At 42.5% G+C, this 14,674-nt stretch overlaps 2 protein-coding genes across 6 annotated transcripts in view; one reads left to right on the top strand and one right to left on the bottom strand.

Moving 5' to 3' along the window:
• Window positions 1-13,671, bottom strand: part of SRP54 (signal recognition particle 54) — a 36,030-nt gene extending 22,359 nt beyond the window's left edge. Inside the window, exons 1-9 of one of the 5 annotated variants that reach the window (XM_068946445.1) lie at window positions 13,533-13,671; window positions 8,457-8,565; window positions 6,823-6,914; window positions 6,108-6,192; window positions 5,001-5,105; window positions 3,709-3,775; window positions 3,563-3,620; window positions 2,684-2,834; window positions 1,320-1,468 (exon numbers count right to left, since the gene is read on the bottom strand). In XM_068946445.1, the coding sequence (XP_068802546.1) occupies window positions 1,320-1,468; window positions 2,684-2,834; window positions 3,563-3,620; window positions 3,709-3,775; window positions 5,001-5,105; window positions 6,108-6,192; window positions 6,823-6,914; window positions 8,457-8,534 (785 nt within the window). In that variant the 5' untranslated portion in view covers window positions 8,535-8,565; window positions 13,533-13,671. Of the gene's footprint in view, window positions 1-1,319; window positions 1,469-2,683; window positions 2,835-3,562; window positions 3,621-3,708; window positions 3,776-5,000; window positions 5,106-6,107; window positions 6,193-6,822; window positions 6,915-8,456; window positions 8,566-12,185; window positions 12,714-13,532 lie in introns of those variants that run through there. The other 4 variants (XM_068946442.1, XM_068946443.1, XM_068946444.1 and 1 more) reach the window with 4 other exon arrangements.
• The window catches only part of LOC138067498 (uncharacterized), a 38,239-nt gene continuing 36,370 nt past the window's right edge, over window positions 12,806-14,674 (top strand). Inside the window, exon 1 of the mRNA XM_068946450.1 lies at window positions 12,806-12,940. Coding sequence (XP_068802551.1) covers window positions 12,844-12,940 — 97 coding nt within the window. The 5' untranslated portion in view covers window positions 12,806-12,843. The remainder of the gene's footprint in view (window positions 12,941-14,674) is intronic.

Raw genomic sequence — 14,674 nt, 5'->3', positions numbered from 1 at the left:
GCATCTTTCTTACTCCTCAAACTATCAATGCAGAACATTCAACATTTAGGATCAGAACGGGTAGCTGGCAATAGCTGACAAGTTTCTACATTTGGCATGTTGAAAAAAATGCAGATGCTGCTTCTACTACACTCTGTTTTCAAAATGATCAACAATAATGTAAGTTGCTCATTTTCATTGCTGAATTTCAGAAACGAGAAGACAGAAAGAAAAATGAATCATGTCCACTCCATCCTAGAACTGGGAGGTCAGATGAGACAGGCATTGATTACTTTTTTTTCCCTGGGTTCCTCCCACAGATGGCAATCTCATTTTCAGCTCAGGAAAAAACAAACAAACCAACCTTTTGCCTTCTTAAAAAAAAAAAAAAAAGGAAAAAAAGAACTTTTGAGGAATCAATCACTGGCAGCAGCTTTTAGATTAACTCAGCTTCCAGCCTACAGAAAGTATAAAACATACAGAAGCTTCTTAACACATGCAAGCTCATGACAGCTGGAACTCACTTCTGGTATTTATACTTTGCTCATAAGTTTAGTTTTCCATCACTGCATTATAAACAGCAACAAAATGCACACAGCAGTTTATAAAACTCCAACACTTAAGATCAAAGTCAGACAGTGATTTAGCAAGCTGGTGACAAAAAACTTAGACTGTTTTGTCAAATCATCTTGCCTCCATACAAGCTGCATCATTCAAATGCAGCTAGAAATTACCTAAGTCATCATATAAGGCTGAAGATAAAATGTGACATTTTCTAATCAGTGAAGACTGTCAAGACACAGCATGGCTTAAGGGAAGCCAAATGAGAAGGGAATTCAGGAAAGCAAGAGTGAAAACTAAGTTACTGGACATTGACAACCCAGAAACTCGATCCACATCACAATTTTAGGACCATTAGATGTGAGTTTCTCCCTTTTGGAAAAATCCTTGGACATTAAATAAGAAGCACACTTTTCAAGTGAGCCATGCCTATTAATTCCAAATTTATCTTTTTAGTAAGAATTTCTGATATGTCAGATTTAACAGAAATCATTATTTATGATGCTGTTCTAAGATGACAGAAGTTTGCCATGTGATACAATCACAATGCAACGTGGGAAATATATCACAATATCCGATTCTGATAGACATTAAATATCAACAGCGCCACTAGAAGTAGGATAAAAACATAACTTACTGACTTAAATCTCTACATCCTGTGGAAAAACAACAGTAACACTCTCATGGAATAGGTTTCTGTGAGACACTAACACATTCATGGTTGTCTGGACACTGCATGTGTCCAGAAGTTGGACACCCTGTTATATCACAATACTTACGCACTAAGAGCGCCACCGCCTTTTGCATGTCCATCCAGCTTAGTAACAATAACAGAGGCTACGTCTACTTTATCTTTGAAAGCTTTAGCTTGAGCTTCACAAGCTTGGCCAATGGAAGCATCCATCACATAAACAATATTATCTGGTTGCTGGAAGGAAGAAAAAAAAAGGAGGGGGAGGGAGAGGGAGAGAGAGAGAGAGAGAGAAAATAATTGTTTCCTGCTTTCTTAAATTGCGTTCATGTGTCACATTCAGCAGCAGAACTTAATGCAAGAACGGTTAGTATGTAAGAATATCAGTACATTTTCTACTTGAACACAGGAAAACACTTCTTCACTGGGAGGGTGGCTGAACACTGCAACAGGTTGCCCAGAGAGGTTGTGCAGTCTCCATCCTTGGAGATATTCAACACCTAACTGGGCATGGTCCTGGGCAACCTGCTCTAGCTGACCCTGCTTGAGCAGGGTGGTTGTACCACATGATCTTCAGAGCCAGTGGTCCCCTCCAATCCCACATACTTTGTGATTCTGTAAAAGCTGTGCACACCTCAAAACAAAAAGACATCTGTGTTTTACAAACAGTATTCTCTAAGAGCGATTCAAAAACTCTTATGCTGTATTGCTATTTGTGAAAGAATCTACAGCACAGAAAATTTAACAGGTTAATAGTTATGACTTATGTTTTGAATGATTTTAGTCAGTATCTGAACCAATAAGCTCATTAGTGCCTACAAGCAATTAATGTCAAACAACAGCTCCCATTTGTTTTTTTAACACTGAGAGCTTTTTAAGATGTTTTCAGTGGAATGGGACAAGTTATCTATTAGCAAGAGTTGTGTGGGAAGTATCATACTCCTGTGTCGGACCATGGAATCACAAACTTGCCAGACTTTCTAAACCCATGCAAAAACCATCAGCTTCATTTACATATCCAGACTGTTGAAAGTTATCCAATAATCCTTCTGTTTCAAGGCAAGTATTCGTGACAGTCAAAAACCTCAGTTCTGCGCATAGCTACAGAAAATCTTTTGTTCTAGCTTGTCAGTGCAAAGATCCCCAAAATGAAAAGTTAAAGCAGTAACTGTAGTCTAGTTGCAGGCAAGCATCCTTGAATCAATAGATCCAAGAATTAAAACTGGCACAGAACTACAAAGCACCAATCATCCAGCTTTAGTTTATTGCTACTATTATTATGTTTGCATGAATGTGTTTTTATATTCAGTCTGTAATTTCTATAATAGTCTAGGAGTTCAAGTGCTGACACATTCCAGAAGAGAGAAATCTACACAGAACATTTGGAGATGAATAATGAATTGTAGCCAAATTAATATAACAGAAGTTACTGTATTTCTGGGAACTACTCACTATGGCATTAGCAACTTGTAACATCTCTTCAAACAAAGAGTCTTCCTGTTTGTGACGTCCACTTGTATCAACAATGATTATCTCAAAGTTTTCATTTTTAAATTTCTCAACACCTTCTGAGGCAATTATTACAGGATCCATTTCTGTGTAACTGATCAAAGAGAAACATCAACATATGTGCAAATCCTTGCTCCCAAAGAAACTAATCTGACCTTTCGTTACTTGACTATAATCTTGTTAATTGCAAATCCACCTAAATTTCAAGATAGACCTTCTCTTATGTCATGGCAACAACTGCTTAAGTGAAAACATGACTTCCTAAGCCACTTCCTTTTACTATCTAGTGAACTAAAACACCTAGTACTTTTTATCCATCTCCCTTGCTGAAGGCTGAACTAGGTTCTGGTAGCCCTTCTTTCAGGTAAGATGCAACTGAGCACCTAATCAGTGCACTTTCAGTAATGTGTAGCAGAAAGTGATTTACTGATGCATAAAAATTATTTTAGGTCCACTACTACTGTCATTACTTGACAACCAAAATGAAGGGTCCAAAAATCTCTTGGTCTGTAAATATGCTATATGGATGACTTTCTGAACACCTGAATGTTTCTGATCAGGTCCTTAAGCTGTAACAGCTGCAAGAACATTCTAGCAAATTATCCCCAGATATGGGATCTGTTCTTACACTCTCCCTATCATCTACTACTGGCAGATAGTATACTGACCTAGACAGACTTCAAGTCTGACCAGAGCAATTATTATATTAAAACCTAACTAATTAGGCAATGCTAAATGGAGCTTAGTATTTGAAGTGTTCAATAAGGAGCAATACATTGTTAGAGTAAAACTGATTCCAAACAGATTCTGAAAGATGCTTACCTCCCATAAAAGGGAATTCTTGCTTTCGTGGCATTCTGCTTTAACTGGTCAAAAGCACCTGTAAGACAGGTAGAGTCAAAGGACTATCTAAAAATCTTTAAATATAGGAGATAATACACACAGTCATTAATGATTTGGTTCTTTACCTGCTCTGTATGTGTCTGCACATATTAAACAAGTCTTCCAACCTTTCCTCTGATAAAAGTATGCTAACTGTTAAAGAGAAAGACAAAAGATGTAGTTACACCAAAACCTCACAAGCTGTTATACAATGTCATATTTTCTAGTAAGTCACTGAGGACATAAAGTCAAGCCAGTCTCTCTCAGTTGTTCTGCCTACAACTGAAACCAGTCAGTAACAGGTACCAAATGTTGCCACCTCCATTATTAAAAAAATAAAAACAAAACCCCGCATGTTATAAAAATAACCTTTCATTGTTAGATGAAAATAGTTGGTTGACTCAGCTTCTGATTTCAGGTTCCTGAGCTAGGAATGACTATAAATAGCCACAGTTCCCATTTTAATAACTCATGGATTCTGTTTACTCTTAATATGGCAGATAATGTTTTGGGTAGTTTCAAAAAGCTATTCTTAATAAGTACTTCAAAATTAACTACTGTCATGGCTACAGCTAGTACATCTCTTCCCTTCTTTACTTCTGGGACAAAGGGCAGAGGGAGTTATTTCTAATACCAGGGATATGTTTTAGAGCAATGAAAGGAATCTTTAGTTTCCTGTAACAATGAGCTTTATTAGCACAACGCACACTCAGAGAATGTTTGAGTCACTCATTAAAAGACTTCCAAAATATGGTTTGTCTACAGAAACACAAGGAAACTCTTATGAGATCAGAACATGGATATATTTAGTCTAGTCGGGAGCATGAATCTCAGAGCGAAGATGACTTAAAACATGCAACAAAGATGAATCAAGTCATTTTTCTATAGGATAATCTTTCTTCCCAACCATCATCAAAATTGGGTTAAGTCTTGATTCAGAGCATTCTTTTTTAACCTTAAAAATATAGATCTACCTTTTTTCACCGAGTTGGGGCCTGGAAGAGGTTTCATACCACCCGCTCGTACTTAACTGAGGCACCTAACAGAGAGGCCAGCTTCTACTGGTTCCATTAACTAGGTGACGGAAGGAGATTGACTCCACTCACAGTACTTGCATTAGATCCAAGAAGGAAGGAATAGAGAGAATCTTTGTAATCCATATACAATATTGTTTCATCGAGTGTTTCATTAAATGAACAAAGAATCTCGATGCACGTCCTACAAGCTATAAATAGGCCCAAGATAATATTGCTTTGGACATTCAGCTCTTGTCTCAGAAACCGCTCAGTAAAAAAATATGGCACAGGTAAGAGAGAAGTCCTACCAAAGGGATTAATGAAAAATGCAAAAAAAGCCTAAACACATCAGTGAAAGTTACCTTTGAACAGGTTGTTGTTTTACCACTTCCCTGCAATCCAACAAACATTATAATGTTCTGTTTTCCTTTGGTAGGTGTCCATGCTTTGACCCCAGGATCTACAAGCTATAAAACAAAGCATAATGTACGCTGCAGAACTGAATTTCAGAAGCACAGAATCGTTATGTCACATTTGGCTAGGCTAGGTGCCTGCTTTTACTTGTAATGGGGTAAACTGATTTTTCCATAATCAGGTCTTAATTTGGTCTTAAGACACTTGCTAATTTACTATGAACTGCAATAGTTTGTGCAAGCTATCATATAGCATCATACCTAATCATTCTTCAACTCTAACAGTGTTAGTTTATTTCTAAAGCCAAGCACTAAAGTCAGGGTTGCCTGCATATTTGTCACACATATTCCAACCAATGCATATGAACCTATATGACCTCCACCCCACTATCGGTGCACAAGATGGACCTCTTCTGGTGAGAGTCCTCGAGTACAAGACTTATTGTAGGGCTACTGCTTCACTTCCTGCACAAGTAGAAGGTACATACATTCTAGAGAGCCATTATATGGATGAGTACATACTCACCAAGAATAAAGGTCTATTCTGTTAACTAGAAAAAGGACACACTACTGATACACAGGGTCTGACTTGACCAAATAGACAAAAAAAGAAAAACAAAAAACAAAGCAAAAAACACCCTTTCATTAAAAAAAACCCACACCTTTCCATAGAGAAAATGAATGCTTGTTACAGAAAGGCTTATAAGTAGTTTGAGCAAATGGTCACTAAGGTAGCAAAGATTTATTTCTGGGATAACGCAAAAACATTCTAGAAACTAACAATCCTTTTCTCTTTTTTTGTCTTTAAATATCAATTAAGCTTTTTAAGCTTTTAAGCAATTGAAGTTAGCCTGAGACAGACATCCAGCAAGTAAAGTTTCAGTCAGAAAAACACTATTTTTTGCAGCTCTGGAATAAAACAGGACACAACAACCCAAACAGGTGGTACAGGTGTAGATAACGTACTAGAATCTCACAATTTGGCTTGCTATTGTCCTGTCCACATAGCTCAGGCTGTACAAAGAAGTAATGCAATACAGAATTTCAAAGTCCTACCTTAACAAGTTCCTTAAAGACAGCATGCTGAATCATTTTTCTTTTGTTTAAGCCAGAAGCCATCTCTTCAAGATCAATTGCAGACCTGAGTTTCAGAAATGGTTTTAGTAAAAACAAAGTCCTGAAACACTGCATAGCTCAAAGCCTAACTTCAAGCTAAAAAATAGATTAATTCTTTGCAACTGGAGCAGCACTCTGATTTACCTTGATTTTTCAGGTAGAGTGTATTTTTGAGAAGTGACATGTATCAGAGACATTACTTTTGTACGGAGGACAAAAAGCAATATACTAGAATATGTGCATATTTCAGACCTGCGTCTACTTGAACTGCACATCTGAAAACAGTCAGGGAAACAAAACTGGTCACACATACAGACTATTTATATGCAGCACAGAACATGCGAAGATGCAGTGCCTGGAATTCGTCCATCCATTATACCACCCAAATGACAGCAACTTTTTTTTTTTTTTTTTGAAACAAGCAAACAGCAGCAATAACTGGCTAAACTTCTTTTGGAGGAAGCTTCTTTTTATAGAACTGGCTAGACGTTTTGACAAAATTACATTTTCCTGTTAAAAGGGACATAGGGTCTTGAAGGCGAACTGGGTTTGTAAGAAAACCATATGCAAGCTAAAAGTTATTCTTCTGTAATCTCAAACTACAACTTTTGCAGACTTTAAAAATCAAATTCATTATTTTGATTATTTTACTTACTTGACATTTTCTCTGAGTTGCTTCACTAGTTTGATATTCACATCAGCTTCCAGTAATGCTGTACATACTTCTTTTAACATAGCATTTAAAACCTTTGGAGCATAACAGAAAATGGTTTTACAGTACACTGTATTGGCTAGCTTGAAAGGAAAGTGTTGAAATATGATCAATTTAACATATAATCAAGGCTTCTATGAATTAAATACACGTGTTCCTATCATTAGATTGAGTGACACACAAAAATTAAAAGTCTATGCATTTGTTCGTGTGCAAATGCAACCTAAATTTGAAAGGGTCATACTGAAAAAGGAAGGTCCCCAATTTGTAATATGTATATTACAACAAAGTAATGTAGAATGCTTCCTAATGCATTAGGAACAATGACAACTTGTAAGGTAACAAGACATCCTGAACCTCCCTATAGGCAAAAGTGTATTTATTCACTGAAGACTGCTGCAGCAAGTGACAGATAAAGCAAGTAACAGACAGCCGCACAATAATCTCTTGACACAATGCAACCTTAATAAATAAAAGTATTCCTTGAGTACAAGATGGGCATACCACCATCTGCATTCTCAGTGGAAACTGGACTACTGCTCTGGGTATGCCTTTCAGACAAACAGGGGCCTGACTTAGGAACACAGTTTAACAGTCATAAGACTTTTGAGTGTGGGACTTCAGTGGAAACCTTTTTTGAAAGCATTTAACACCTAAATAAATGGCCTCATTTACACAGCCTCAGCTCTTGAGGGAGAAGAGTTTGAACTGCTGAAAAAAAGGTGATTCAGGCTATATTTGACTCTGTTGAGATCTTGTAGTCTCCTACTTGAAGACTTGTTACAAACCTTCCCCTTATGCACAAGTTTTAAGATTATGCCAACACCACTACAACCCTTGATAAGTCTGCTTTCTATACACTTTAAGACACAGATCATATGCCTGCCTACTTGAAAAAAGTTTCTAGCAATTTATTCATTACAGAGGCACTTCTAAACCATTCCATCAGTTAGCTTTTAATCTTGTTTTTCAGTTCATACAACACAACGTGCTGTTTTATCATTTTAAATTTTTAATTACAAAATATGGACTATACCAAATCAAATGGCTTTTAGAACCATGCACTGTATTGGCTTGAACGTACAGGCCGCATCAAACATAACCCTCACATTTCACAGGGAAAAAGTTTACCCTGAAAGCTATTTTTTTTCCTGACAACTTCAGTTCCTACCAGTCTACTACACGTCCCCATAACCCAGTTGAACACATGCATCAGAGCACTCTATATGGTCTCACAGCCTACCCCCAACCCAAACCAAGGCACAGAGTGGGGTTCATCTCCCAGGAATGCTGCTCTCCATCTGTACAGCCACCAGGCTCTAGGACTCCCTGGCCGTGGGACCCACTATGCCTGAACTGATAATACATGTCTAAAACTAGTTCTAGATTTTGGCAGTACTAGCAGAGGGTTACAAATCTTACTTAGAAATTTTACCTATAGGAAGAAGAGGTTTAGAAATAACATCAACCTACTTCACATTTCTCATTAACTTAATCTGGAGAGCAAGATCAGTCTAACCTATCAGCATTTCTGCTTTCTAAATGTTATAGTGCAATCACACATGCATATTGCATACCTCTTCATTGATAATTGTAGCATTGCTCAGCGAGCGCAATGCTGAAGTTATTTTTCTTCCAAGATCTGCTAGAACCATTTTGGCGGCTTCAAATGCAACTCAGAGGAATCTGGAAAACATTTAAAAAAATAAATTTTAAAATTGTTTAAGCTATGCCTTCCCAAATGAATTATTGTAGTATATTTTGGGTTAAGAAACCTGCTTTGCTATCCCTACCAAGGGCTGCACAGAAGTTTTACTTTTTTTAACAGTTGTTTTTAGCAAACATTGGCCTGATGTTAATTTTAGGCTATCCTGATGGCCTACTTAAATACAGAAATAACATAGTACAATTAGGAAGCATGTCATTGTATGGTATATTTATGCACTCAGTTCACCATGAAAAAGCACTCCAGACAGACTTCTAGATAGAATGCTAACTGCTCTTTATTGTCTTTATCAGCAAGATGTTTCACGATACAATGAAATCAAGCAGGAGAGCCTAGAAGCTCTGCATCCTGCACAGACAATACGATCAGAAGCAATACAATTAGCCTGCAAGGTTGAACATTACTGATCAGTTCTGTTATCTATCCTACTATAAATAAAACTGGATTTCTCACTTCAATAACCCTATGAACATGCTTACATTTTTAATGGACAAAATTTGTGTTCTATTTTAGGACTCGCTCTTATAGGAAGAGAGACAGTTTTTGTTCATTGCAGACATAAATCTTCCATACCAGGTTAAAGTATGCCTCAACTTACAGTTAGAAAAACAGCAAAAAAATTAATTTCTGAAAGGCACGCATAATTTAGTCAACCTGCTAAACCGCTCAACCTCCTTTCAGCCATATATCTGTTTCATTGGGAAGCAAGAAAATGATGATGCAACAGCCAATACTAGTATTATGGATTATTTACATAAAAACTTAATCTGCAGACATAAAAGAACAAATGAATTTTAAAGACAGTCCCAAAGAAACAGAACACAGAAGCGACTGTATAGAGAGCATGACAAATGGACAAACGGAGTAATTCCTAAATTAGACTTAAGTGATAGAGAAGATGGAGGGGTCATTAACAGAGACAGAAAGAAATGAGCAGTAAATGGAAATACAGCCTATGCAAGGGGACAAGATACTCAAAAGAACACACGACAGAAAAAGCAACCTAAAATTTGTCTGCAGAGCGCAGAAGTTGCAATGAAGTAGTTACTGCTGAAACACAGTAGTTCATATTCTTTTTAAGCTTCTGTTTAATTTCACAATTGGTTTCTCATACCTAACTGAAACTACTCCCTACGACAACCAAATTCAGATTTTCAGATTTAAGTTCCTCCTTTCAGAACTGAAAGCAGACTTACAAACATAACAAAAACTTCTGTAATCAAAGTAGCTGTCATTTTTGAAGTTTTTCTGTTTTTTTTTTTTTTTTTTTTTAAAAGAGGGAGGAGTGAAGAAAACAGACAACAAAGCCCGATCCATTTAGTAAGAAGAATGCATCATTAGCTACTCTTCTACTAATGTAATAAAGGAGGCTACAGACTAGGTAGGATGGAAGGAAGCTCTTTATATACACTCACAGAGATTTACTACCTACACTACAAGCTCTAAAAAGCAAGGCTTACCATGTATTTATTAATAAATAAAAAGATATATAGCACACTAAATAAAAGAAGTCTTCCACATAAGCTGGCCTCCGGGGTGTTTTGCTTAGCTGAGAGTTAATAAGGACATGGAGTTATCAGTTTAACAAAAATCCTAACAAACCCACCCCCTAAAAAACAAGAACAGATGGCCAGTCTAACCCCCCAATATGGGGGCTATAATGCAGAACAAACCCTCAGAAGATGTAAGATAAATAAATTTAGCCTAAGAATTGGCCTCAGTTATAGTTAGTGTATTTGCATCACTTGCTATGACATACGTACACATATGTCAGTTGTATGTACAAATGATTCCAAAGAGATATCCATTATCATACCTTGGTATCTAATTAAAAAAAAAAGTCTTTCCTTTATAAGGAGCTTTGCCTGCAAGATATTAGTAGATCAGTACATTAACAGGACTATTGATTTTCCCCACTTACTGAGAATTTTTGACAGGAAAGTCATGCCAGCCCTTTCCTCATCTGATGCATAAAAGCTCTGTTCAGAGCTTTTTCAAGCACTTTGCGATTGCACGGTCAAAATATTTTAGTAAACAAGAAAAAATACAAGTTCAGGTGCTAAGGACCACCACATGAGAAACACCAAGCCAGTGATCAGTATAACTTCTATTGCCGTTTGGTGAGTCAACCAACGGTAGAGGTAGGGTAAACCTTACAACATGAACCTCGTGACCCATAATAGAAACAGCATAGGAAATTCAATAAAAAAGACTTATATGCAAATAGCCTATAAGATGATCTGCAGCTCTGTTGGGGATATTCATCTTCTTACTCTGTTGGAAGAAGACTTCTACAAGACATCTAAAGGGGATAAAAACCAAAGTTTTCCTTACTGGGCATACAGTCACGTGTTTTTACCGAGGAATATTGAGAAGCCGCTTAGTATTGTTATTAATATGACCTGTCAAGACATGCCGCAAGAAATAAATTCAAGAAGTTTTTCAAACAGCGATACTTTTTTGTGTTCTATGAAAATCTAGATAATGGAAAATAGCTTTAAAAGTAACACTGCACTACAGTAAGCTTTGAGCAGACAGAACTACAGCTGTGGACAAAATTTATCAGAATGCTTGAATGCGAGAGCTATGAAATTTGATGAGATAACCAACATACAGTAATGAGGTAAACACCCATAAAATTTAAAATGGGTTTCCACCATCCTACAGATCTCCAAATACAGAAAATTAGATTACTTCCTAGTAGACAAATATTTTCACTGCAAAACTCCAGAAAATAATTTAACTTGTTACTGCTAAGGATAGTGCAAACACTACACTAAGAGACATAAGTTAGTTTAGGCACTGTAATACAAATTGCTTTTGCTAGCATATTAAGGATTTATAAAGCATCAAAATTGCTACGGGATGCCAAGTACTTAAATTAGTATAATTTTTTTCACATACAGTCCTTTTAGGCTGTCAGCCATAGTACAGATAAAGAAATACAGAAACTGTCCTAGCAAGAGGCCAGCCTGAGCTGGGAGATGGCCAGAAGGGCATCAGCACACACTGCGCTACACAATGCGTATACGCTACCCCCAGAGCGTCTGCAGATTTGGAAGAGCTTTTTAGCATCAAAACGGAGCACTACACAAACGCACTGGACAATTTTAGATCTGGCATTTACCACAGTAAATAAGCCTGCCTGTGTCACGCAGGCCTGGCGCTGAGCAAGGCAACGAGCTCTACGCAGCCTGAGCTGCCTTCTGCAAGAAGCTGCCTGGGCACCTCAGCGCTGAGCCCCCAGACTACCTCTCTTCTGCGTAAAAGCCGCACCACGGAGAGGCTACCCATCCTCGCAACGCGGGCCTCTCTCGGGGCCGCAGGGCTCCGCTCCCGCGGGGCCGGCGCGGCAGCCTGGCAGCGCCTCCGCGGCTACCGGCAGCCCGAGGCAGACGGAGGCCCCCGCCCCGGCGCCAGCGGCCGCAGCGCAGAGCCCGCCGCCTGCTCCCCGGTGCCAGGAGGGCCCGGCAGGACGGCGGCCCCCTCCCCGCCGCAGCGCCGCCGGGCCCGGCCCCGGGAAGCCGCCGCCGGGAGAGCTCCCGCTTCACGCGGGTGGCTCGGCGAGGCGGCCACTCACCGGGAGCGCAGCGCCGGGCCTGCGCGCGGCCCCCCAGCCCGCCGCGGCGAGGGCCGCGCCACGCTCCGCCGCCCCCGGCACCTGCGCGGCACCAACGGCCGCCGCGGCCCGCTCCCCGCCGGCCAGCGAGACGTCACCACTCACCCTAACCCCCACGGCCCCGCCGCGCTTCCGCTTCCAGGGCACCCGCGAGCCTCCCCGTTAAGGGCGTCTCCCAGGGACCGCGCGCCCTGCGGGGCCCCGCGGACCGCCGGGACAAGCCACGGGCCACCTTAACGGGGGCAGCGCCAGCCCAGCAAGGCGGGGCTTCCCCAGGAGCATGCGCACTCGAAGGCAGAGGTGGAGCTCTGCGCGGCACGGCCCACGCACAGGCAGATCGGGCAAACAAGCGTGCCCACAGCCTGGGCATGCGTAGAAAGAAGACTTTTAAAGGATAGCGCGCGGGGTGGGGGGGGAAGGACGCTTAACTTCTAAGCATGCGCACAAGGTCTCCACCGAGACGCCAGGTCGCGGAACCCCTCTGCGCATGCGTTTGGGCGGGGCGGGGCTCTGTGCGACGCGAGCCCCCCCGGCCCGAGCGTGCGGCCTCCGCGCGCATGCGCGGCGGCCCCGGCGGAGCGGGCGGGTGCGCCCCCCCGCGGCGGGGCGGCGCGGCGCGATGGAGCTGGCGGCGGCGCGGAGCGCGGTGCTGGCCGCCGTGAGGGGCACGCGGGCCGCGGACCTGCCGCGCCTGCTGCATTGGATGCGCACCACGAGTAAGCGCGGCGCGGCCGGCCCTGTGCTCCGCGGGGGCGCCCCCTGCCCCAGCAACCTGCGGCCCGGCGGGGCCCCTGGAGCGGGCCCCGATCAGTGCGGGGAGCGCCGGCGGGCGGAGCGGGCCTGAGCCGCGCTGCGGCGGGACGAGCCGCGGCCGGGCTGCCCCCGCCCCGGGGCGGTGCTGGCGCTCAGCGGCGGCGGAGCTGGGGTGTCCCCGCCGCCGAGACGAGGCGGCAGCCGGGTGCTGGCCGGCGCCGCTGCCTCGTGGGCTCCGAATCCGCGGCCGTTTAACGGGCGTGCGGTGAGAGGCAGCCGCGACAGCGCCCCGCTCCGGCCTTCCGCGCTTTGTGCCCAGGGAAGGGCTTGGCCGGCGGGGCGGTGCCGGGCGGCAGCCGCCTCCGCGCCTGAGGGGACGCGCCCGCTGCGGGCCGGTGGCGCGCGGCTCCTCAGGGGCGGGGGGGGGGGGGGCGCGGGGCCCCGCGGGGCCCGGTGAGGTCCTGGCCGAGCCGGGGTGTCCTCGGCGGCGGGGCCCGGCCCGGCCCCGGTGGTTACGTAGCCGGGGGAGGGAGGAGGGTCACTTCGGGGTCTTACTTGAAGTCAGGTTGTATCCAGGCAGCCAGCTGGGTGCCGCCCGGACGTTCATGCTTCACCAGTGCTGTTTTTCGTCACCCTGAGCGTGTGGTCGATTTGGAGTTGTGAGCGGACCTTTCCCCAGATGAACTGTCAGTTTGCTGGGGCAAGTAAAGAGCTTCATTATGCTACCTGTCTTCTCCAGCTCCAGCCAGAAGTTATTGCGCCTGTAGCAGTGTCAGCGGAAGCAGGCATGTGTTTCTCAGCTGCCGTAGTTAGCAGGCTGTCATATCTGTTTGAACTGAAAGTGAGGGTAGCATGACTGGATGCTTTGGGTTATGAGTATAGTGGTTGAGGTGCAGACTCCTGCTTGTTCTGCCGGCAGTGCTACAGAGGCAGTAACTTACAGCAGAAGAGCAGGACAGACAGTGGGGCCATAACCTCTTAAAATTTTCAGCATGAAATGCCAGAGATCATATGGAGGCACTCTGCACCTGGCATATCTAAAGATTTTTATGCATTAGTGTTTTCTTGTTCAGTTTCACACATGTTCACAGCAGCCTTTCAGGAGCTGGAAAATAGTGGTTTGAGCTAATTTGCAAGCACTTCTTTCCACATTTAATGTCATTTTAAGTTCACATAGCTTTCTGTCTATTTTCTTGTTTGTGCCTCAGTATAATTTCATCAACATGCTGCAATCGACCATCTTAGCACAGCTGAAGGAAGGAAATGTGGGTCAGTGCACAAGCTGTTAAATTTAGCAGCTGAGCAAATAAAAAGATGACACAGAAAATACAAATATACACTGTGCACTAAAGCTGTGGGCACACAGTGCCATGCTGAATAAAGTGACTAAAATGCTGCTCAGTCTGTGGTTTTACTTAATTTTTGCCATTGCAAATGGAGGTCTTGAAAGCCCCTAAATGCTTTGATCCAGCGTTTTAGGCAGCCTATGAGTATGCGTCCTGTTTATTAAACATTGCCTGTTAGGATAGTAAATCCACTGCCTGGTGATGATGCTGTGCTTGGAAAAAGTTATAATACAATGTGTTATGTCCCCAACTCATGCTCTGATGTACCAGGATTGTTCTTATTCAATTCTTTTGTTCCAGCAGTGCTCATACTAGCAATCAAAAAACCTGGTGTAAGCAGCACCTCAGCTT

The sequence above is a fragment of the Struthio camelus genome, chromosome 5 (genome assembly GCF_040807025.1).
Source record: "Struthio camelus isolate bStrCam1 chromosome 5, bStrCam1.hap1, whole genome shotgun sequence".
Taxonomy (NCBI): Eukaryota; Metazoa; Chordata; class Aves; order Struthioniformes; family Struthionidae; genus Struthio; species Struthio camelus.
Note: the sequence above shows the minus strand (reverse complement) of the source record. Positions and strands in the feature narration are given on the sequence as shown.